Source organism: Grus americana, chromosome Z, assembly GCF_028858705.1.
Source record: "Grus americana isolate bGruAme1 chromosome Z, bGruAme1.mat, whole genome shotgun sequence".
NCBI classification, from domain to species: Eukaryota; Metazoa; Chordata; class Aves; order Gruiformes; family Gruidae; genus Grus; species Grus americana.
This window is the reverse complement of record NC_072891.1, coordinates 1,983,830-2,008,208: the sequence shown is the minus strand read 5'-3', so window position 1 is coordinate 2,008,208 and position 24,379 is coordinate 1,983,830. Positions and strand designations below refer to the sequence as shown.

The 24,379-nt window shown below is 45.7% G+C and overlaps 1 protein-coding gene across 1 annotated transcript in view; it reads left to right on the top strand.

Moving 5' to 3' along the window:
* DCC (DCC netrin 1 receptor) overlaps positions 1-24,379 on the top strand; it is a 366,068-nt gene that overhangs the window by 134,546 nt on the left and 207,143 nt on the right. Inside the window, exons 5-6 of the mRNA XM_054809591.1 lie at positions 4,136-4,290; positions 5,988-6,108. Of these exons, the coding sequence (XP_054665566.1) occupies positions 4,136-4,290; positions 5,988-6,108 (276 nt within the window). The remainder of the gene's footprint in view (positions 1-4,135; positions 4,291-5,987; positions 6,109-24,379) is intronic.

Genomic DNA, 24,379 nt, shown 5'->3' with positions numbered 1-24,379 from the left:
GGAGTTTCCCCGTTAAAATTAATTTTCAAATTTGCTTTTTTTTTTTCTTGCGCTGCGGAAAACGAAGCGCTCCTCCTCTCCTGGGAGGTGTTGGGAACGGACAAGTTAGTGCATTTCGAATCTCGGAGCTTGCGGTACCGCGTACTGATGTGCTCCATCCGCTGGGGGACAACCTCGGTGGGTAACCGAGCGCCCGCCAAGTGCGTTTACTGTAGTACAGAGAACTTTAAACTGCTCCTTGCTGGTACAAATTCTGTTAAACCCAAAATCTCGGGGACGTCATCTTTTATATGTCTTCATTAAACTTTTGGTGGGGTTTCTCACTTTTTTTTTTTTTTTTTTTTTTTTTTTTGGTACAGTATCTAGCGTAAATACGTATCCTTAGTGTGCAACTGGGGTATTTTGATAGGGCTGGGTTGACACGAAGTAATGAAGATGAGCGTTTAGAAAAGTGTTTTCATCCTGATACGGAAGAAGCGTAACCTTCTGAGATGTTATTTTCAATTATTTTTGTCTGAAAAGGGAATTTTAAGGCTTTCACCCAGAGCCAGGGCAAAGTAAAATATAAGCATCCTACAGTGCAAGGCTGTTCTGGAAAAAAATCTCACTAAAGTCCCACTTTCCAACAATTCACAGAAATTTTCAGGAAAAGAAATAATTTTGAAACATGGAAAAAATGAAAATTGGGGGGGGGGGGGGGAAGTCTGAAGTTTGTTCAAGCTGTTTTTATATTGCCACAGTATAATTAGAAGGAGCACGAAAACAGAATGGATTTTTATTTCTTCTGCAACCCACCTCACCAGCCTTCTTCACATATGCATGCCTTTAAAATATTCAAGACCGAGAAAAAACAGAGAGCAAATGTGGCAGTGCTTGACATTTATTGATACATAAAATATTTATAGAATGTATATTTATAGTGCTTGACATTTTATATATACACACATACATTTTTCCAGTCTAAATGTGGTACATCTGTCTGCTTTAGGGTGTTACGTTGTCCTTATTTGTGGTGTCTTACCTGTGTTTAATGCTGCATAATTTCCACCAAAGTAATTATGCAAATTAGTCACTTTAGTGGTGTCCTTAGGAAAAATACAGGGCACACCTACCCCGGTGTCGAAAAGACGTTAGTGATTGCATGGTAATTGTTAAATACGTTTATTTTGAAGGAAACTCAACATGCAGTTAGGCGTATATTGAACATAAACTCTAAAAAAAAAAATAAAAATCAAGCTTTCTACCAGTCTAGAAAAATACCAGTAATAAAAAAATAAAATTTAAAAAAAAGAAGGGGGGGGGGGGAAATAGGGAGAGAAGAGCAACAGTTCTGGTGTAGGGAATGAAAAGCTGGAGGGAAGCGGGGTCAGGGTTCCGGAGTGCATGCGTCGTAAAGGATAACTGGCAGGAATCTATGAATTACACGTCTATAAATTAATTGCAGGCTTCTGGTGACATTGCAATAAACCACGCTAATGAAGATTGAGTAGTTTCTGATTTTGCCAGAGCTCTGAAAAATTGTATGGTTTATAAACTATATAGATACTGGTGGGTTTATATGATTTTATTGAATAAATTATACTAGGATTCTGGTGTAAAAAGAAAGTGTTAAAAATTAACATATGAATGTGATTCTGTCTTGAATTTGTTTCTTCAACTTCTTCTTACCCAAAGAGCTTGTTTCTTTTTCCTCGAGCCATACTATCAACACTGATTCTTCATCTCTCAGCCGCTAAACCTTCTCTTTTTGTGTATCTCTGGTGTAAGCGACCCTATTCTTTAAAAACCTCTCGATCAACATCCTGGTTACCGGTGTTCCCTTACGAGTGATGTTTTATTTGAAAAAAGTCATCTACAAAACGTCCTGCCTTGTGGCCGCGTGGTCTGGAGACCCTGATTTAATGTCTGCATGGCCGCAGAGCAAGCAGAGCCCATCCTGGAGCGTTTCCGATCCCAACGCGCATCCGTCTGAGCCTTTTTGGTAGGAAATTAGGCAGCTAAGTTAATCAGGACACCTCATCGGTTTTAATTTGCACCCATCGGGTTTGATCCGAACTGGATCGGGAGCTTCTAGGTCTCCTGAATTATTAAATATATGGTCAAGAAGATGTGAGAGAGGAATAGGGAAGACGGGGCGTGGGAGCAGTGCTGGAGGGGCCGGGGGCGGATGCTTATTTTTAAGCGCAGGTAACTTAGCTCGAAAGCAGAAACAATTGCGAAAACGAAGAAAAAAGTTGACGTAAAAACGTCGCAGTCTTACTTTGATCTGCTTGGTTTTACGCGTTGTGCGCGGTTTTTAAAGAAAATAATCTCATTTTCTCCAAAGTCCTCCTACCTCATTGTGCACGCGAGTTTGGAGAGCGCTCGGGATTAATTGGGAGCGTGTTGACGATCTCTGGGACTCTGCCTTCACCAAAGCTGGCAACTCTGTTCTCATTAAGGCAAAGAAAAGCGTTTTGTAGTTAACGCGATGAAACGCAAACCCCGAAGAAGGCAATTTTACCTGTACGTCTGCCGTAGCGTTCCTACAGGACGCTGGTTTGGTTGCTTCCCCCGCGCGTTTTCCTCATTTTTCTGCATCCCCAATGAGACTTTTTGGTCCGATGTGCAAAAAAAACCCCAAAACCCCAACCTCACGTTAATATATTAAATACTATATAACAGAGATGGCTCTAAATCCGACATGACTGGACAAGAAAAATGAAGGGGGGACTTTTCCCCTTTCACCGGTGGCTTGGCTAGCAGCACCTCTTCGTGTCCAACTCCTCCGAGTTTAAAAAGCTTTGTGGATCGCGCGTCGTAGAAGTAGGAACCGGAGGAAAAACCCCACTGGGAAATTAATCATTTTGTTTGCGGAGAATAGTTCGAAGACTAGGAAGCGTGAAGCCATGCACTAAGCGGGAAGCCTGAAATTAAATCCCGAATTGCTCTTTCGGGGAGCGGGGGTCCTCCCGGAGCGCCAAGGGAGGCTGCGAAGAAACAGAATTTGTTTGTGGAATTGAGGAGCACGCTGTAATCCTTGCAAACCTGGGGCCTGAGTTAGGGAAGAGAGGGCATCTTTTTTTTTTTTTTTTTTTTTTTTTTTTTACAATTTCCACCTTCTTTTACTTGAGAGAGGTGGTTTTTTTCTTTAATATTACGGCTTTATAAATATTATAATCAGACATTGGGACTGATGGCTCAAGAAGTACAATTGGATTTTCTTTCTGAAATGATAAGTCATGGATGGTACGTAGAAATTAATCTATTCTGGCTTCCTGGCAACTGTGGATATTCAAAACAGAGACCGTCGTTCCCCTCCGAAAGCTGGCGGAACGTACGTGGGCTGCTGAGTTCTTGCGTGTGTTTTTCAGGATGATGCGGGGGGGGGGGCTCGTTAGAAATGTGATGTTATTAGCAGTTTTCCTCAAATTGTGAATTTCTATCATCCTAGTATTACAATAATGATGAAATTAAATTAAATTAGCATATCGTATAGCATACCGAAAAACTGTGAATACGTTATAGTAATACGAGGCAACAGATAATTGCTAGCTCAATAAGAATTCACTTTCAGCAAAGATAATTCAACTTTTTTCTTCTTCCACTCACTAGGGACAGATTTCCTGGTTATTGATTATCTCCTAATCTTCTACAAACCCAGTCAGAAGTTCTTCTTGGTTATATGGAAATGTCTCGGCTCTAAATACTTCTAATTCGGTGTCATTTGTCAGTGGGCTTGTCTTGTACCTGTATGCGCCTGTCCACGTGTTGACTTGTAGAACCTTGTTATGTATGCAGGTGGCACCCGATCCTTTAGAAATGAGGGAGATTTTATTACCCCTGTACTCGCTTAGTGAGAATTTATGTGCATCTTGTTAAACTAAGTCTTACGTGTCTTCGAAATTGAGGTTTTAATTCTTTTTTGTTTAAAAAAAAGTTAACGTCAACTGTTGAAGTGTATTTTCTAGAATAAATGCTTTCCCTAGTATTTAATTTTTAATAGGCTCAGGGTTAAAGAGAATAATTTGAATTACAGATATGTTTTCTATTTACGTCTAGTAATCTTCAAGCTTATTGAAATGATTTACTTGCTAAGCCTTAATTTATATCCACTCATTACCACTCTCGTTTTTCCCCTCCGTCTTTTTTGCAGTTCCACCATGGTTTTTAATTCGCCCTTCAAATCTTTACGCCTACGAGAGTATGGATATTGAGTTTGAATGTGCCGTGTCTGGGAAGCCTGTTCCTACGGTGGAGTGGATCAAGAATGGAGAAGTGGTCATTCCTAGCGACTATTTTCAGATCGTGGTAATTATCTGGCTTTTACTTGTTAGAATTACTCTTTCTCTCTTTTTCTTTCCTTTTTGGTTTGTTTTTTTTTTGGGGGGGGGGGGGAGTTTTGTGGGTTTGTTTTGTTTTTTAAACAAAGTTGTGACACGTATTCTGGTATTTGATCCACTCATTGCCTTCGTATCGACCTTCCTGAAGGAGCTGGAAGAAAATTTTGTTTTCTAATAGAAATAAGGCACGTTGCATTGAGGTGTGTCAGGTCAAGTACATTGATGTTGCCTCCCAGTTTTAGCGATGTTTGAGCGAGGTCTTTTCATGGGGAAGCAACAGTGTCAGGTTGTACTCCGAGTTGCTATTGATTATATTATTTACTATGTGTTAGTGATTTCCTTTACTCGCCATTGTCCTTCGTGAACAAAAATAATAGATCTCTTCTCCGAGGAAATAGTACTCGGACGCAGGGGGTTGAAAATGGTAAGGGTCGTTTGACAAAAATGGTAAGGGTCGTTTGACGTAATTACAACTTTTCAAAGGGAATTGTTGTGTGCCCTACCCAAGGTAACATCCCATCCAGGACTCCAATCTCTTTTAGTTTAAATGTCATTATTACATAGGCTAAGAATTCATAGAATCATAGACCGGTTTGGGTTGGAAGGGACCTTGATGACTATCTAGTTCCAAGCCCCTGCCATGGGCAGGGACACCCTCCGCTAGCCCAGGTTGCTGTGTCTTCTGAAAGGGTTGATCTAGCTGGCCTCTCCTGAAAGCGATGTCACTAGGAAGCGAGCCGAGACGTTGGGGAGCACCCCTGAAAACTTCAGCCGCTCTGAAGATGTCCATAGGCCACGAGGTGTGGCTTGGCGCAGCGCTTTCTGATTTTTTATCTTGTAACAAATAATATCAATTATGATCACGTCTCTTAATTATTTATCACAAAGAGAAGGTTCTTTCTAGTGTGCTTTTCATGCAGGATAGATTCACTCTACCATATAGAACAGCAAATGAAATCTTTTTTTATACTTCATTGCTTATTAGAAAGCAGCCAGAAGCTGTCCAAAGAAAAGACGGCTCTATTGCTATTGCGGTTGTGTGGTGGAGGTGGTGGAAAATTATTTCACTTAATAGTTAACAGGCGGTACGTTTCAGCCCGAGCACACCCCTCACTCGAGATATTTTACCCAACATAATTGGTTTCCGCTTGTGCTAACAGAAGTTAAAAGTGAAATCGGTTTCAAATGAAGTAGGCGTAGAGTGACCTTTTCTTGAGGATCTCCAGGCCTCAAGCCATAAGGAGGGTTTGACCTTCAGAACGGTATTTGTTCAAAGGTGCAGAATTGAAAGTTCTTTTAAATCTTCCCTGCAGCAAAGGGCCGAGACAAAATTCAGAGCGCTACTCGAGTGATGGCTGTAATTTGGAGCTTAAGTCTCGAGAAAGGTGTCGGACGGACTCTGCGCAAGAAAGTGAATTCACCCTTGGGCCGTGGGCACCATCCCTCGAACAAAACGCAAAGACCACAAGGTGTCAAGAGCTTCCTGATGACTCCAGCTCTCTAAGGGCCAGGGTTGCGCGAGCCGGAGCTGAGATCGCGTACACAGTACCGTGTTTCCCAGAATAGCCGTTTCTGGAAAGGTTTTATAATCCGCGTTCGCTTTGGATGGTGTTTTTCTAATTAATTCTTTCCGCTTCTTTTCTTTCTCTCTTGCTCTCTCTCTAGGGTGGCAGCAACTTACGGATTCTGGGCTTGGTAAAGTCAGATGAAGGTTTTTATCAGTGTGTAGCTGAAAACGAAGCTGGAAACGCACAGGCCAGCGCACAGCTAATCATCCCAGAGCCTGGTAAGATGCAAAGGACATACAGAATTGTAGATGTAATTAATGCTATTAACATAAAAATCCCCAACGAGCAGCTACTATTCTTTACTCCCTCTTACTTATCCAGCTGGCTGGCTGTAGTTAAAAGCGTGTCCAGGCTATCAGATAGTTTGAGGCATTTTGTTCACTGGGGCAATTACAAATGCTGGCCTTGTCCTAGAAATGACTCTGGAGGCCAACTAAAGCTGCGTGAGAAGCCAACGGCAACGTCTCACTGTGTGTTGGAGGGCTTTATCCTGCTGAAACACGAGAAGCTGCTCAGAAATGGGTGAGGCGATGGAATAAAGTAGTCCATAAGAAATAGAGAATTGTATTGTGCGTAGTTCTGCATTAAGCTGTTGTAGAACGTTTGTCCTGGGGAAAGGGAAGAGAAGAAGAAAAAGAACAATTTGACAGTGGGATATCAAGTGCAGCTAGCTGTTGAGATCAGAAGGATTTTGTCTACGTGTTGGAAGGATGATTTCTTTATTTTTTTGTTGCTCTGAAATTAATAGGTGTTTGCTTTTATGGACCGTACTGTGCAGCAGCATAAGTGTTTACTGCTTTATGGGTTTTTAAGTAACAGAAAGATGTCTTCATCTTAAGCTAGGGGATATGTAAAACATGGATAAAAGCTTTTCAAAGTTTCTGGGTTGTGAATGATTAATGACCTGCACTGGGCTGCGGGTTACACTCGCTACTTCTCATGGATTATGCCAATAAGCTGAGAACTAGAGAACGCGCCGAAGCCTTGTTTGTTCTCCAGTTTGGACTGGGAAGAGCAGAATCTTGGTAGCCCACAAATACTTAATCGAGACAGCCCTACCGAGATCAGTAAACCAGCCTGATCGCTCGTCCCATAGAATTCCTTTGGGAAATTGTTTTCACACAGCATCAGCGTGAAGTTTTAAAGCTTTGCCAAAAATCCGGCCTTCTGGAAAGAGAGAAAGAAATACAGCCATGGTCCGCGTTCTTGTTAGCTCCAGCAGTCTGACTCTTAAGGCCTCCTGTCTGAGCACAGAGCAGGAATGTTTGCTGAGATCCATCAAAGTTCCGTCCCGTGAGCTGTTGGGTTGCGAGCGCTGTTACCCAGAGTGGTACGGAGGGAGGCGGCAGTACCGCGGTGGCCCTAGCTGAGATCATCTGGTAGGCAAAAGTGAGGAGCGAGCATCGCTGAAAGCCTCAGATCCCCGGTTTGCCGAGTCCCCTCCATGCAATACTTAAGGCAAGTGAAAATGGGAACAGGGCTGAGGTTTCTCCCTCTGTTTTCTGCCTTGGTCCCAAATGAGCGGCTGAACGTGGAGTTCACACATCTTTGAAGCTCACCTCCCTCTCATTCCTTCTCCCTTGTGATTCAGCAGCTCCTTCAGCCCGTTCTTTCTTTTCTCTCCGCTGCCTGAAAGCAACTCCGGCAGCAACTGGGGAATTGCCAGAGACCTCTCAGCCCCTCTCCCTCCCCTAGACGCTCATCCCACGTTGCAGCCATGAATCTACGCTGCTTAGCGGGAGACCCGGGAGGCGGGTGAATAGAGAAGAACCGTAACATCCATGGAGTCATCGTTATTGTCCTCCTGCTAGCGTGACCCTCCAGCCCGGGCTCCCTCCTCGCCCTGCTCTGCAGTGCTAATTAGCTGACCGAGGTTGGTGGTTGGGGGTCGGGAGCAAGAGGCAGATATTTATTTGGGTTCCCGTTCTCGTACGCGCCCTCCACCTGGTGCAGCGCGGGATCTTGCCAGATAAGCGTTTCCCTCTGCGCGGTCGCCAGAGGCGACGATGAGGTTTTCTTCCCTTAGGGACGAAGGCGAAAATGAGAAGGCGCTTGCAAACTAGATTTCACTGGCAGAAAAAATACCTACGTGATAGTGAGGAAGGCTGGCTGGGATCAGAGGGACATCATCCTGCTCAGAAACAACCTGCTCCGCTACAGATCTCGCTGTGGGGAGATGCGCAGTTGTTTTGCCTTTGGTTTTTGTTTGGTTTTCCTTTCTGCTTTTTTTTTTTTTTTTTTTTTAAAGCTGAATCTCACATTCAGCTCGTGCACTTGGATTATGTTGACACGCGTGAACATCTGAAGGAAACAGGCCATCTCCTACTGCGGTGGGGTTTAATTTGGTGCTAGGATCATCCTAGGGGAGACCGGATAACTCATTGCAAGTGAAGCGCTGTCAGTAAATTTTATGCTCCGCGTTGGTGTTTATTATGTTTGGCATTGAATTAAGATTAAAATAGAAGAAAATGAAAAGAAAATCCTGAAGAGCTACGGGACACCATTGTAAACTGTCTCCATTTCCCTTTTTAAGTGATGGATTACTTTTTTCTGGCTATTTAATCAGATCTTCAAACAATGCCATTCCAATTCCTCTGAGATGAAGGGAGGGCCAGCGCGCGCAGATGGTGGAGAAGCCGGCTCTAAATACAAATGAAGCGGTGAGGCTGGCCGTGGTGGGAGGGACGTACCCCCCTCTGCTTTGATTTTGTTGGACCACGCTCAGCACGGGTCTGGTGCTCGGCTTGAGCTCTGCGTGGCACCAGCGAGTAGCTGGGGTCTGGCCAGGGCAGGGGTAACTTAACGTCAGGGTAAAATAGTAATTTTTTTAACCTTTTTTTTTTTTTTTTGTGGTTCATGTGACTACAGATAGTTTTTGCTTTAATTTTTGCAAGTAATTTGGAACGTTTAGTGGGTTCAGTAAATATGCCGTGTATGTTCTGTTGGGGGATTTTGAAGTTTTATTCAGGTAGAAGGTATAATCAGTCTGCTCCTGCTACCGTTGTTGTTGCACGGACGTGTAGATTCACATCCATTGCTGACCACCGTTAACTGTAGAACCTGAAGTAGCAGCTCATAAGCTGGCATTAAAGCAAGTGTAAATGAGCTCAGATTGAGACCAAATATACCCCTCGTAAAGGCTGTGATGCTAAATTGGAATCAGACGATACCGAAACGAGAAGTGAAAGCCAAATGGGCAGTGAGCTCACGCACATAATAGCTTCCACTTTTAGTATTCCAGATGTGGCTATAGGATGCTCAGAACTATTTCGATATGTGTTGCTTAGACAATAAAAAGCCAATGAGCTCCCTGAGAAATAGAAAATTTCTGTCCTTTTAAACCGAGATGATGACTGGAGAGGCAGGGTACTTAACAGTGCATTATGAACTAGAGTAAAATAAGGGATGGTAGGTGGTCTGCGATACACGCATTAGTCAATAAATCAAAGTACATTTGTGGATTCCGGCACACTCGGGGAAAAGGCGCTTGGGATTGTTTCTTCTCCTTTTTCCTTTCTTTCCCATTACCAACCTTAACGTTACCCTTTTAGGAAGAGATTGCTCACCAGTTTATAACAAGAGAGAAAAAAAAAAATAATGCAACTTTAAATACAGCTTATTTCTTTAAAAGCCAAAACAAGAAATGAGCCAGATTTAAGGATTTCAGGTCTGTCATCGTCTCCAACTCCCACGTTCTGGGTTTCTCGGGCCGCTTTGCTGCTTGGCTGCTTCTCTTTCCGCTTCCTCAAGGGCGATGGACTTGATACGGTCTACGGGAATGTGCGATCGCGTTAAGCAGGTACCAGGAATAAAGCCGAGGAAATGTACTTTTTGCTTACCCGTACTGGAAAACAAATTCTCAGCAAGAAAAAGCAGATGAAAGAGATCTCAACTGCCTGTCTTATTTTATAGCTGTATAAAACCTGTTATTTGCACACCTAGAAAATGAATAGAGAACAGCATGGTGGTGAGTGATGGACACACGTAACTTCACATGAGGAGAGTGTCCCAGAGGAAAATCTTCCTATAAAGAACTCCCAGACAGTTATTTGCTTTATGCCGGCGCCTTCTCACAGATCCGTCCTTCAGATATTCGCGAGATGCGTGGAGGGATTGTTTTATTCTAGCAGGTGAAAGATCGGATAAAGCCAGCCCTGAAATAATCAACTTGTGGATATGGGAGGATAATTAGTAGCTGTGTTCCTGCAATAAATTCCTTGCTAGACAAATCTTCAGCTTAGGAAGGTACCCTCTCCCAGAGACTGGGCAAAGGGCTATAAATCACTCTTGGCGTTATATGCAGTAGCTAATTTAGCAGAGCCGCAAAGAAAACGATCTCTTACGCGACATAACTCGTCAGTACCTGGGCCGTTTGCGCTGCCTTTGCAGAAGGGATCGCGCGTCCGTCCGCGGATGATCTCCAGATGTTTGAGGATGTCCAAGGATGGATGTCGCAGGGGGACGGGGGGGAAAGTAGAGCGAGCTGAAGCTTGTGGGTTGCCCGGTCCCTCGATGGCTGGTCGCCATCGAGCCGCTGTTTCACCCCGAGCCCCGCTGCTCGGGCTGCGCTTTCTGTGCCGTTCACGTTGTCATTTTTGTCACGTACTTTTTCTTTTTAATTCCTCTACTTACAAGTCGCGCACCTCCTTCTCATGTCAGATTTTCAGCTTAGCGGCTAGCAGATTTAACGTTTTTGCGTGCCCGAGATCTTTGCAGAGACTTTGCATTTCTGTATAAGAAGACTTAGATCGGGGAAACCTGTGAATGACTTTTCTTTGCTAAAATAACAGGGCTCGACTCAATTCTCGAAAACCTCCCTCTTTTCCTGAATTCCTATAACAAAAACATTCTACGAAGCACCGTTTCCTCTCTCTTTATTAGCATAAGTATTATTTATAATCATGCTATTACTTACATTACTTATTACTTATCTATAATTACAGTATTATTTATAATTACTTCCCCATTAAACAAAAAACCCACAATAAAATCCACCTCTGTGCTAAGAAACTGAGCTTATACTGGCATTAAAACTTCAGATTTTTAGTCCTTACAAGTCTGTCGGAACGCCAAACCGTGTACGTTAATCTTGCTTCTGGTTAGCCTTAAAATTAGTCTGAAATAAACCCCATGATTTCAAATTTCAGGAAAAAACAGGTGGTTGGTTTTTTTTTTTTTTTTTAACAATTAGTAAAACAGTGGAAAAGTAGCGACGAGAAACGCTCTTTATTGGAAATTTTAAAAAAGAGCTTGGGCAGCTGTATCTTTGTGCGCGCAATCCTGATCCTGCCTTCGCAGAGGAAGCCGGAATGTGCCGTCTCTTCGGTCTGCTCTTTATGCCCTGAATTAGAAATAGCAAATTTCACCGAGCTGCTTCGCATCGTGTAGGCAGAGACAGAGCAGAAGGAAGAAAGGAGAGACTATTTCAAGATCCCACTCATAGATTTCAGAGTAGAATATATATATATATATATTTTATTTTTTTCCCCTTTAACGCAGAGAATGGTAGTTCTCTTGGGATGTGGAAATGTATTTATTTTCTGAAGGCTTATTTAGACGGGCGGTGCAAGTTATACCAACCATATGGACTTCTGGGGAAAAAAAAAAAAAGAGCTTGGGGGCAAGTTCCTGCACTGGACCAGGGAACCTTCGCACCGCCCGCTGCTTCTGGTGTGGACGTTGCCAGCTGGCTCTTTGCTAGAAACCTTGTGCGTGGTTCTGGGGTGCTTGCTCCCAAGGGAGGGACAGGGAGATGGCGTGCGATGTCACCCTTCGCTGCACGTGGTTCTCCGGCACCGTCGGAGCAGAGTCAGCACCCTCAAAGTCTGTTTCTGGCTGCAGATGAGTTTCCCCTGACACACAGAATCATGGAATGGTTTGGGTTGGAAAGCACCTCAAAGCCCACCCAGTTCCAACCCCCTGCCATGGGCAGGGACCCCCTCCACTAGCCCAGGTTGCCCAAAGCCCCATCCAACCTGGCCTTGACCACTGCCAGGGAGCCAGGGGCAGCCACAGCTTCTCTGGGCACCCTGTGCCAGGGCCTCAGCACCCTCACAGGGAAGGATTTCTGCCTCACATCCCATCTCCATCTCCCCTCCTGCAGCTTCAGGCCATTCCCCTTGGCCTGTCACTCCCTGCCCTTGGCACCAGCCCCTCTCCAGCTTTCCTGGAGCCCCTGCAGGGACTGGAAGGGGCTCTAAGGTCTCCCCGCAGCCTTCTCTTCTCCAGGCTGAACAACCCCAACTCTCTCAGCCTGTCCTCATAGCAGAGGTGCTCCAGCCCTCAGAACATCTCCGTGGCCTCCTCTGGACTCGCTCCAACAGCTCCATGTCCTTCTTGTCCTGGGGACCCCTGAGCTGGACGCAGCACTGCAGGTGGGGTCGTGCTATGGCATGCAACCCATCTCTGGTTTTAGGCTCTAAAAGCTGCACTCTACTGAGCTGCAACACAGCCCCGAGTATTTAAGACGCTTTGCAAGGAAAGAAATCATGCAAAGTTGTAACTGTACCTTAGGGATTTGAGGTGTAACCTTCCATGGGATGCAGCTCCAGGAGCTCCAGGTAGCCCAGATGTGATAATTTATTCCAAAGACGAGGTGACAGCCCCAGGCAACGGGGACCTGGGGGAATTTACCGTGCCGTATCATCATCCTGGCTGGAGCCCCGCCACTGGTGATGGCCAAAGAAGTAAACCCCGGACAGCAAAAAAGCGGTAAAAGCACCTGATGCCCAGGAATGAGGAGAAGAATAACCTCCTGAACCGTAGCGCCAGGATTTTTTGTGTTGAAACAAGAGATTTAACGTCCTGATTTTGGTATGCACAACTGGTAAGCTGCTCGCATTTATTGCACCGCATAAGCAGTAATAATCATGATAATCGTAAGAATAAATTTTGTTTATATGCTTTTATGGTGGTCTTTGCCATAATATTATGACACCTTACTGGGGATTTACAACAGGCGTATGCAAAAGCGCAAAATCAGCGGAATCTTTTTCTAGTTAAAAAAAGAAGTTGGTATATAGAGGCCATCCTAAGAACAGCAGAGGTGCTTCGAAGGCACCTCTAGATAGATGCGCCGGTTTTTAGAAACCATTTTTGAAGTCGCTGTAGTCATGTAAGGTGTCTGTCAGACACCGAAGAACATTTGTGCTTCCCGATTCGTTTAAAACCATGTTTGTGCTATCTTGAAAAAAAACCCAAAGCATTCAATTAAAGAGTGATCCGAGCACAAAGGTTCTGTAAAGACGTGACAGAATTTTACAGAAAATACTGTGAAAACTATTGCGTGGAAGAGAGGAAGAGCTATTGTCTATAGTCTAACAGGAGCACAACTATGTATTAAAATAGATTTAGGATTATTTCTAAAAAAAAGACGAAGGGTAATAATCTCCTATAATTCCATTAACCATTTAAAATCCAATCTTACCGTGATTTTTTTAGGAAAGGATATGTGTTGATAAATAATAACTATAATGGGAAACTGGAATACAGTTAGTGTTTAGGTGGTGTTAATTAAAATGTCACTTAGCGTACATTGACTTTACGCGGTAACGTCAGAATAATCATGAGATAGAATGAACAGCCGCGCAGTTAGTTCAAAGGCTTTGAGATCTGTTAGACTGTAGTTTGGCGGAGTAGCAGAACTGAAGCGACTATGTGATAAATACGTAAAATGACGTACTACTTAGTCCCGTATGAGTTTGGTGCAGACAACTGAGTATAATTAGTGTAATGACTTCGGATAGGAACTCCTACTATGAGTATGTTATTGGGTTTGGGGGGGGGGGGTTTATACCTTGAGAAGGAGATTTTGGTTTTCACAAGTATTGTGTGCATGACAAGGCTTGCCTACCAGAAAACTTCCTTTTTCATATAGGAATTTGAGTGCAAAGAAAACCGGTTTTCCTGAACAGCTTATTCAAAGAGTTGCTTGTTCAGGTTTGGCATAACCTCAGCGTTTTATGTTTTCACGAGAGCAATGCAATGTATTAGACAGTGAAGTAACGCTGTAGGAAAAAATCCATAGAAGGTGCTGAGTCAAATTCTGAAGAAGCTGGGATGAGAGGTGAGGTCGGCTAAGTCTCAGCGTTCGGGCTGTGGGTGTCCGCTGCCACCTGGGTCTGTCGCTTCTGCATCTGCTGCCCCTCGGCTTGCGTGGAGCATCCCCTGTCCCCTGCCCTCCGAAGGCCGGTGGGTTTGTTTGCTTCCCTGGTTTGTGAGCGTTGGATTACTTGGGGCTTGAAAGAAGCTGTGAGTGTCTGTGTAGAATCATTTTGGTTGGAAGAGACCTTTAAGATCATCGAGTCCAACCATTAACCCAGCACTGCCAAGCCCACCACTAAACCGTGTCCCCAAGCACCACATCTACACGTCTTTTAAATACCTCCAGGGATGGGGACTCCCACCACTTCCCTGGGCAGCCTGTCCCAATGCCTGACCACTCTTTCGGTGAAGACATTTTCCCTAATCTCCAATCTAACCCTCCCCTGCACAACTTGAGGCTGTTTCCTCTTGTCCCATCACTTGTTCCTTGGGAGAAGAGACCGACCCCCACCTGGCTACACCCTCCTTTCAGGGAGCTGTAGAGAGCCATCAGGTCTCCCCTCAGCCTCCTCCAGAGATGTACGTACAGCCTACTTGAGTAGACTGTGAAGATGTAATAGCCTTTTTTGGTTCTTTATTTTAAAGGTATCAGACAATTAAGAATTTAAGAGACCTTGGATATATTCATGCACTCGATTTAAGTAATAGAGCAGCGGTGGTGGCTAATTTTGCAAACGTGGGAAAAGAAGAAACCGAATGAGAAGTGAGGGAAACTACAGACTGCAGCTCCTGCAAGGAGGCCTTCACCGATGCTGGAGGCCTTCACCGACACTGGTGGGGGGGGATTTACTGTCAGGAGAGAGGACAGCACGAGGTTCAGAGAAGCCATGGTCATTCTTGAATGCACTTGTAGGCTCTGAGGGTTGGCCATCGGCCAAGATCCTTCTGCCCTTCTTTCCAGGGAAATATCCGTGGCCTGAGGTTCAACCATAAGCTCTGAGGGGGCTCTACTGGACTTTGCAGCTTCTGTGGGTGTAGACTTTCTTCCTTTAAACTACCTCTGAAGAAGGAATTGAGGGAAAAGTCTGGAGAAAAGCCTTAGAGAGGAAAGACAGACCAGTGCCTAAACTGGTAGTCTGACCCTGGTGTGGCAAAGGCTTTGCCGCAAACCTCCCAGTACCTCACGGAGCTGCCTGCTGATCGAATGAATTCAAGAGGTTTTGCCTTTTTTATAAAAGATGGCCTTAAAATAACCACATTAGAAAGCACGGGGTGTTCCTATATTCTGTAGCTGGACGCTGGCTGGGAATTTAAGTCATTTAAGAGTTGTTCACCTCTGGACGGCTCGCGTCCTTCTGGCCTCGTTCGTTTGGCCGTGTATAGCTGCGTGTTTCCTCCCTGGCGTCTGACTTTGCAAGCCCGGAGGGAACTTCATTTTTAAGTTAACTCCTCTCTCTGTCATCTGTTTCCCCCCCACTCCTCCTTTTGCAGGTGCTCATTTTTCCCCTAAACGTAACAGTTCCCTTTAGACGCGTAGATGAAGTTACACCGCCGAGTTCAGGAGTAATAAGGTCAGGAGAAGCATTGTCTGCAGTCCTGAGCGCTGATGGGTTTTTATACGTAGTGCACTACCTTGTCACCTTCCCAGCGGAAACCTATTTGCTGAGCTGCCATTTGATCAACGATAAGAAAGGGTAAGAAATAGCCAAATGTGTTTGGTTTAGGGCGAAACAGCAAATTAATCTTCAGGCATATCTGTCAGCGATACTAACTTTCTATCTTTGCTCCCCAAGGGAAAGATTTAGGGAAGACAACCCCCAAACGTGTTGACTTGCGCGTGGCCCTATTTAGGCAACTGCTAGATATTATATTAGGTTTGTTTTTATTCTTAGATATTATATTAGGTTTGCTTTTATTCTTAGATATTCTATTAGGTTTGCTTTTATTTTTACTTGGGGCCAATGGTACAAGGCAAGACACGGAGCACGTGCGTGAGTTACAAAAACGCGCCGCCGGTATCACTCTGAAGACTGGAATATATTGATTTCATTAGCACCCGCAGCTCAACCCCTAAAAGATCGTGAGCTTCGTTATCCCTGCGCACACACGTGTTTGCGGGCGCTCTCCTGCGCGCAAACAGTAATTTTTCAGCGTTGCAAAAGATGGGTCTGGGAAAGAAGTAAAAGAGGAAGGGCAAACTTTGGCTCTTGGCCGCCTGGAATAAAATCCATTTAATTCACCCTGACTACCCTTGTTATAGTGTTAAATATAGACTAAATAGTTTAATATGGATTTATGTAATGAGCTCACAAATGGATTTTGCAGCACAAGCTTGGTTTAGAGTTTAGGAGCAGACAGTCTCTTGTTAAGATCAAAGCAGTACTCCTGCCTTCTGACACTGCCGAGCACAGGCTCGGGGGCAAAGACGATGATTATTTTTTTTCTTTCTGCTTTCTTTTGGTTCTGATGTTGATTCAGACCTATTAGGACTCTGTCTGTCTGTCTGTTTATTTACATCTGTGGAAGCAGAGAGTAATAAGGGAGGGGAAAAAAAAAAATCACGAAAATCACACACACAAAAAAAAAAAAGCCTTGTGCAAGCTCCTAAGGGAGGAAGCAGGCGCGTTTCTTCTAGGCATGCAAATGTCTTATCTGAGTGACAGGAAAAAAAAAAAGCAGGCTTCTCATATTCTCCCCCTTCCTCTCCTCCGTCCCTTCCTTCTCTCCCATTCCCCCCACCCCCCATTTAGGCATAATTTCATGCCCCTTGTTTAAACATTAATTATTTAGCTCGAGTAATTTGCTAATAATTTGCAGGATGATATTTCTTGGAAGTTTAGGAGATGAATCCCTGAGCTGGTGCATCTTTCATCCACCCCTTCCCTCGTCTGGCTCAGTGGCCTCGGTTAGATGTAATTGTAATTGGTGTCTGGGTTGGGATGACAGTGTCAGCCTATCATTTCAGGGTTTAGAGCCGTACATTGGATAGCCAGATTTGTAATTATAATGTGCTTTTACTCCTATTTATATTCAGCAGCGTTCTCGCCTTGCTGTTCCTTTCCTTGGGAGTGGAAGATTGGGCTGGGGAGGGGATGGCTTGAAAGCAGTGAGAGCCATTATTTGTTCAGAAAACACCCTGATTCTCTGAGGACTAGAGGGCCAAGGTGAGCAGCCATCAAAAGTTACCATTTACTGTCCTGGAGCATGTACTCTGAAATTGGTCCTGTCAAAATTAAATGCGCCGGCCACTCGAAAAGGAAAAAAAGCAGAATTTTCCCTCGCGTGGATAGCTGGAACGGCGTTATCCGTGCTGCGAGCCAGCGCTGCGCCCCGGTCAGGCAGCTAGGCAGAGAATTTCTCTTGCGATGGCCTCGTAAAGGTGATTATTTAATAGTCCTGTTTTCCTCAAACCTGTCTGCTTTCAGCTGTAGCTGCAGTACCGCAAATAGAGATTTGCAGAAGTCAACAACTTGGTACCACCGGAGCGGAGATCAGAATCAATTTTCATATCTACTGTAATTTTCCGTGCAATGGTTAGAAGTTCATTTGGAAAAGGTTTGATTAGGTGGAAAGAGTCCGACTGGTCTCGTCAACTGCAAAGCTGACGGCGTGTCTCTGGCCAGGATGGCGCTGGGCTGCGCGGCGTTTCAGGCGACCACTTTGCTAGCAAACACTTTAGTTTTCTATTTAGGATGTCACCCCTTCAGCCTCTTTAATATTTTTCTTCTCTCAATTTCATCACATTATTCACCTTGAAGGATTTCTCTTCTTCACGGGTCTACTTTCTGCAAATTCTTTAATGTAATTCTCTTTTGCCCAGAATCGCATCTGCAGCCGTCGCGTGCCAACGCTGTCTGCCGCCTAATGGGATTTGAACCTGTAATCCCACGAGAGGTGGCCTAATCCTGCTGCGGATTTTTGGGCGAAAGGTGTTTTCGGTTGGTTTCATTTCGTATTCATGGGGCTCCTGTCTGCCGGAAGAAACATGAGTTAGAGCAAAGACTAGGTCCAAGAAATTCATGCGTTTCTCCGTTGAATTTCCTAAAGCCCTGCTAAGGAGATACTCGTCACCCCTGTGCTCTAGTTTGGTGAGGAGCAGCTTCAACAGGAGGGTGAAAGAGTCTTCGCCTCCCAACAACGCGGATGAGCTTAACCCACGGTAAGGGTCTGAACGGACACTGCTCGAGTTCCGGGATTTCATCTGACTCTGATTCACTTAGAAAAAGTCTTTAAAAAAAAAAAAGAATAAAATCGGATGGGTGGAAGGGGGGTGATGGCTCTAAAAGCTTTTAAAGCATATAGAAGAAAATTAAGTTGGTTGATATGAAAAAGAAAAAATATATTTTGTAAAGAGAAACTGTGGAAAAGAATCATTTCCCTCTCTCTCCTTTGGTCCCAAACTAAAAATATACGTATTTCTGTCCTTTCCACCCTTCTGTAGCATCTTCTGTTGAGAAAGCAGGAAGGGAGGAGGACATACACTTGGGCTTTCCGTAGACTTTCTACTTCTCTCGAGCTTGTGACATCTCTGTGAGCAGAAGCTTTTAAAAATCTTCAAAATATTATATTTAGAGTACAGCTGCTTTGCAGTTACCTTTGGCACAAAGGAATCTCTGGCTGGATAAACGATTGTACCATCAGCTATTCTGGGCATTAAATTAATGTCCCACATATAGAGATTTTGGCTTACCCACGTTGACCTTAGGTGGTTGTATTCCTGATTTACGGCGGCTGCCTGGGAACGAATCCATCTCCGCGCAGGACCAGAGCCACGGTTAAGAGCGATGCCTTGGTCTGCTTCTAAGGAAGTTGGACTTTTAATATCCTTAAATTTATCTTTTTTTTTTTTTTTTTTTTTAAACCAGGATTAAGGGAAGCTTAGCTATTCTTTGTTTACCCTTTTGGTTTTTTGCTTTGGGGTTCTTGGTGGGGTTTTCCCCCACCTCCCAGCCCCGTTATTTGTAATTTAGAGTGCGTCGGATTTCTGAGCGGTTCGGAGATATTAACAATTTCATTACGGAAACAGTTGGCAGGATTTTGTCTGCCAAAACTTAGTATCTGTCCTTCAGGTAGCGACAGCTGTTCACAGATGTTGTCAGTTAAAACATCTACAGCAGCAGTTTCAGCTGAATAAAGCAAAACTTAGCTCATCTCGTGGCGCGGAAGAAGGGAAAAGAATTTTGTAGCATCTGTCACAGCTGTTAACCATGGAAGGAAAGAGAAATTGGGTAAAGAGCCCGAAAATCAGGTGAGGATGGGTGCCGTTTTGTAATTATGACGAGAAACGGGACCATTAATGATGTGGTTTGCGTGGGTTGGGCACGGAGAGCCTGATGCCGCATCGCCTGCGCTGGTGATACGAGACTCCGTTTGCTCTTTGAAGGGAAATAATCACTGTGGGCCAAACCAGTATGTGTCCCAGCGAGGTAAAGGTGGATGGAACCTGCTGAATTTAATGGCTTAATTAGGACGACGTTTGATTGTATAGATTCCCTTCAGCGGCCGTGATTTGCCCTCAGCGGCGCTGCGTTCGGGAGATCTCCCCGCACACCAGCGACGGTGGGAAACCCCCTTATTTTCCCCACAGACCTGGAGCCCCGATGCGTAACACGACGCAAAGGGTTTGCGGCAATATGACTATCAAATCTGATCATTTTTCAAGCCAGATTATGGAATAATAACTTTAATAATAACTTCATTTCTATTATCCATGACCAGATAGAAGTACATATCTCAAATCATAAATTAAAATCAATCCTCCTTAAAACAGCTTTGTCTGAAAAAGCCAAATTGCAGTGTGAAAAGCCGCATGATTGGCAAGATGACAAGCAAAGCTAGAGGCTGGGTGGAGAATGGGTGGAGAGCAGCCCTGAGGAGAAGGACCTGGGAGTGTTGGTGGACAAGAAGCTCAGCGTGAGCCGGCAGTGTGTGCTCACAGCCCAGAAAGCCAACCGTGTCCTGGGCTGCATGTCCAGCAACGTGACCAGCAGGTCGAGGGAGGGGATTCTGCCCCTCTGCTCCGCTCTGGTGAGACCCCCCTGCAGTGCTGCGTCCAGCTCGGGGGTCCCCAGGACAAGAAGGACATGGAGCTGTTGGAGCGAGTCCAGAGGAGGCCACGGAGATGAGGCGAGGGCTGGAGCACCTCTGCTCTGGAGACCTCAGGCTGAGAGAGTTGGGCTGGTTCAGCCTGGAGAAGAGAAGGCTGCGGGGAGACCTTAGAGCCCCTTCCAGTCCCTGCAGGGGCTCCAGGAAAGCTGGAGAGGGGCTGGTGCCAAGGGCAGGGAGTGCCAGGCCAAGGGGAATGGCCTGAAGCTGCAGGAGGGGAGATGGAGATGGGATGTGAGGCAGAAATCCTTCCCTGTGAGGGTGCTGAGGCCCTGGCACAGGGTGCCCAGAGAAGCTGTGGCTGCCCCTGGCTCCCTGGCAGTGGTCAAGGCCAGGTTGGATGGGGCTTGGGGCAAGCTGGGCTAGTGGAGGGGGTCCCTGCCCATGGCAGGGGGTTGGAACTGGATGGGCTTTGAGGTCCCTTCCAACCCAAACCAGTCTGGGATTCTATGAATGAAATAGTTTGCTCTCATCGCCATTGGCCAGACCTTGGGATGAAGTCCAGTCTCCAGTTTTGAGCCCTTCACTGAAGGGACCAGAGAGACATTGGAGAGGAAAGCCGTGGGAATTCTCAGAGGTTCATAAAGAGGAGGGAGACCAAAAGAACTGGGAGACTTTATTTTAGGTACTGAAACAGATGACTGAGAAGACAAATGATCCCAATTTGCAAATTTGCCAGCAGTAATGGAAAAGTCAAGAACATCATTTGCTCTCAAACCCCACTGCGGGAAGCAGGATTCAGGGCACAGAGTACCGCAACGCCCCAGCCTTTCTGATGGCGAGGCTGATGAAACATCGATGCATTAATGATGCTTCGGGACGCTGCGTCTGAGAGGTTATGGCATCTCCGTCACTAAATTTCATTTGACAAACATCTGCCAGGGGTCCATCGGTATAATTGTCTGCTGGAGGGCAGACGGACGGACAAAAGTAAAATCCACCAAAGAAGCCAGAGGACAAACCGAAATAGTAACGGGGGACAGAAGAAGATACCGTTAGCCAGGTTTGTCTTTCATGCAGCCCCAGGAGCCTTTGGTATACGTATTTCTTAAAAATGAATGCCAACGTATAGCCATTCTGATGCGAAGTCGCTCAAATTTAATCAGATCTCTTGGATTTCAACCACCGTGTATGAGGTGAGAATCCAGCTTATTATATTTTACTGCTGTTGGTATTTTTGCAAGACTGTATTATTGAGCTAGCTTTGTGCCATTTCTCTTTTGCGCGTAATCGCGTAACCCTAGCAAAAAGCAAAATCAACCTGCTGATACCCCCAAATTAAGATATTTTTCAGCATGTCGAAGGCGTGCTTAATAACGCCAACTTTAAACCAAGCTTCTTCACCGAAATATGAAGCCATATAAAAATTAATGTTGCATACGTAATATTGTGGATTCGCACTTACTGTAGTTATCCTCTGCCTTGCGGTACCGAAATCCCGCTAAGCCTTGCCTTCAGCGTGCGAGGGGCAGCTTTATGTTGAAATCTATAGATAAAGAAGTAAAAATACAGGCTAAGTGTTTTCCTCCAAAGAGGGTTCGGTTTACGCAGACATTTAGTTGCTTCATCTGCTTTTTGTTCGTAATTAGCGCGGGATGGAGGGCAACGAATCGCTCTGTGCTGTGACGGATGTTTTCCCGAAGCAAGCAACTGCTCTCGTCCGTTGGTTTCTCCGGAAAAGCACGTCGGTTCGGAGGAGATGGTTTTAGCAGAAGAAGTCCGAGTTTGCGTGTGGCTGCGGACAGGAGCAGGCGTCATTTATCCTGCTGTCTCTGGAGCAACACGTGTTGCCTTGTGCGGGAGCAGGGAGCGATCTCTTCGCTTCCTTGGGCATGAAGCTTTGGGCTGAAGGTAGTCCTTGGAGCAAACGTCTAACAGGGGGACGCCTGCCCGCTGCCGTATTTCCACCCAGGAATTTCTAATGTTTTATTTTGTGGCTTATGCTAAACCAGTCTTCTTGCTCTCAGTGAAGTTTGCAAGTTGCTGAGTGGTGCTGGGTGGGATACTGTGCCCCCCAAAACGTTTGTCATGGAAACCAACCCTTTTTTTCTCTAAACGATGCCCAGTGTAGTCCATATTCATCTCTGGGGCTGCGGCCACAGGGAGGGGAGGGCAAGCTGTTCCTGGCTTCGTTTACAGGCAAAAGGGGCTCTCCTGCGATGGCAGCACCGTCTGCGGTGACAAGCTGCGGGAGGACAACCCCCGGGGCAGCGCCCGTCGGGTTCGGAGGGAGGAGGTGGCCGTGCCATCACCCTGGGACCACAGACACCCCACAGCTGCTGCTCCGGCCGACTGACCACATTCACAGGGGCGATGGACTGCTGTGATTTTTGGTTTTAGGCACAGTGATAAATCTTGAACGCGGATTCCCAGTCCTGGGCAGGGGAGGAGGGGATTACCTGGCATACCTGTCCTCTCCATGCTCTAGTATCTGCAACCCTCCGGTGGCTGTGTCAAACAGCAAACCAGCGCTGAACGCCCTGGGATGTGTTTTCTCACCCTCCTGTTTTTCCTTTAGCAAAACCTTCCCTGGCTTCGGTAAATCTTTCGGCTTCAGCTGTCACTTTGTTCCCCTTGTTTGCACAGCCAGCATAGCTGTGGCTGTTTGGCCAGACCAGCCAAAAAAAACCTGGATTTGCTAAATCTGTGCTTAGCGTCCCCGTCGCTTCTCAGGATCCCTCTGCGTGCCACCGCTTTTCTGCCGCCGCGTCCCCGGCATCTCATTGTACTCTGGGTCGAGGCCTCTTGAGCCTTCCTGGCTTAATAACTTCTCTGCTTCACCATCCGATGTTATTAAAATATATTTAGTATTCAGGGATTTAGATTCTGACCTTCTATAATTATTGACACCTATTTAATTTCTCCTTTCATCCATGGCCAAGCCTGGTACAGCTGCTATGGCACATGTATACACATCACTGTTGCCAGCACAAGCTGATTGGCATTCATGCTTGAGTGTCTTTTTATTTTCTCCTTGGATGCTGGGAGCAGCCCGAGTAGCTCGGGAACTAAAGAGCTTCATCTATTAGGCGTGACAGATTTGTATTCAGCGGTAAATGCCTGACCTTGCTCAAACTCCCTCATCCATTCCCATCATCCCCTCCCAGATGAAAGATTCTGCTTAACTCCTGCTTCCTGTCTGTCGCCTTGGAAACGGGGACGAAGCGATGCAGCCGGAGAGAATAACTAATAAGAAAAATATCTCTGGTGTAAGAATAAAACCGCTGTCGTGAAGAAAGGTGCTCGCCGCGAGCCGACACGCGAGGAGCTTTCAGGAGGAGGGCTCTAAAGGCAATCAAACGTGAGGAATAGAGTCGTGTTACCCCAGAGCGAACCAGGCTCGTAAACGGGCTGAAATGCCAGCGCCCTCCTGCTGTGGAACAATACGTTTCAGCTTGAAGTTTCCACGTGGGGGTGTAATGGAACAGGGCGCTTGAGCGGTAAAACTTGTGTTTTGGGCTTTGGTGCAACGTGAGCGTCGGGGAAAAACCGTGCGTGTCCATCACCTGCCATCGCTGCCCTGCCCTCCTCTCTTGTAACGCTTTGGTTAGCGTACCTCTTCAACCTCTCGCTGTTTCTGGTTTTCAGTGGTTTCCTAGGTCAGAAAAAAGGTTTAGGCTTCAGCCCAAGTCTGAATTTAACCTGGAAACTTCTTAAGGTTCCAGTTTTTGGAAAAGCTGCTTTGGGGTGATATGCTGCAACGGGAAGAGTCAGCTGTTGAACATCCCAGCGAACAATCTTCCCCCCGTGCTGTACGCTCCGTTGCGTCTGCAGTCGTTAACGTACGCGTGCGGTATATACGTGTACGTTAACGACGGAGGTTGGCGTGAATTTACTGCGCTGGCTGTCTCCAGCGTAGAGCCCAGTGGTTTCAGCTCAGCCGTTGCACTGGATTTCCTGTCCCGAAGAATCCTGTCTAATAGGCGGTAGGTTTGGGTAGGTCTGGTTGGGTTTTTTCCCCACCAGATTTGCCTTCTTGCACGTTCTGTATTTCCTGAATGTGATTACGTGCTGGACCGAGGTCAAGAATCTCCACCAGTTACTTCTGCGTCAATCTGGAAAATGTATATATAATATACAAATATATACATATACACACACGCACACGATTCCGTCACAAATTAAATAGTCGAGTCCGTCGTATCAGTCGATAACGTTTTGTCTCAGCGAAGGTCGTATGAATTGGTGCAGTTCTCGTTGCATGCGGACCAACAGCCCACACGCCGTAATTGAGTTCCCATGGCTTCTTTGGGTCATTAGGGGGTTTTGGGGATGACGAGGGAGCGCGGGGCCCTGGTTATCTCCGTCTGGGCGGCTTGCAGATGTCCTGGCTGATAGAGC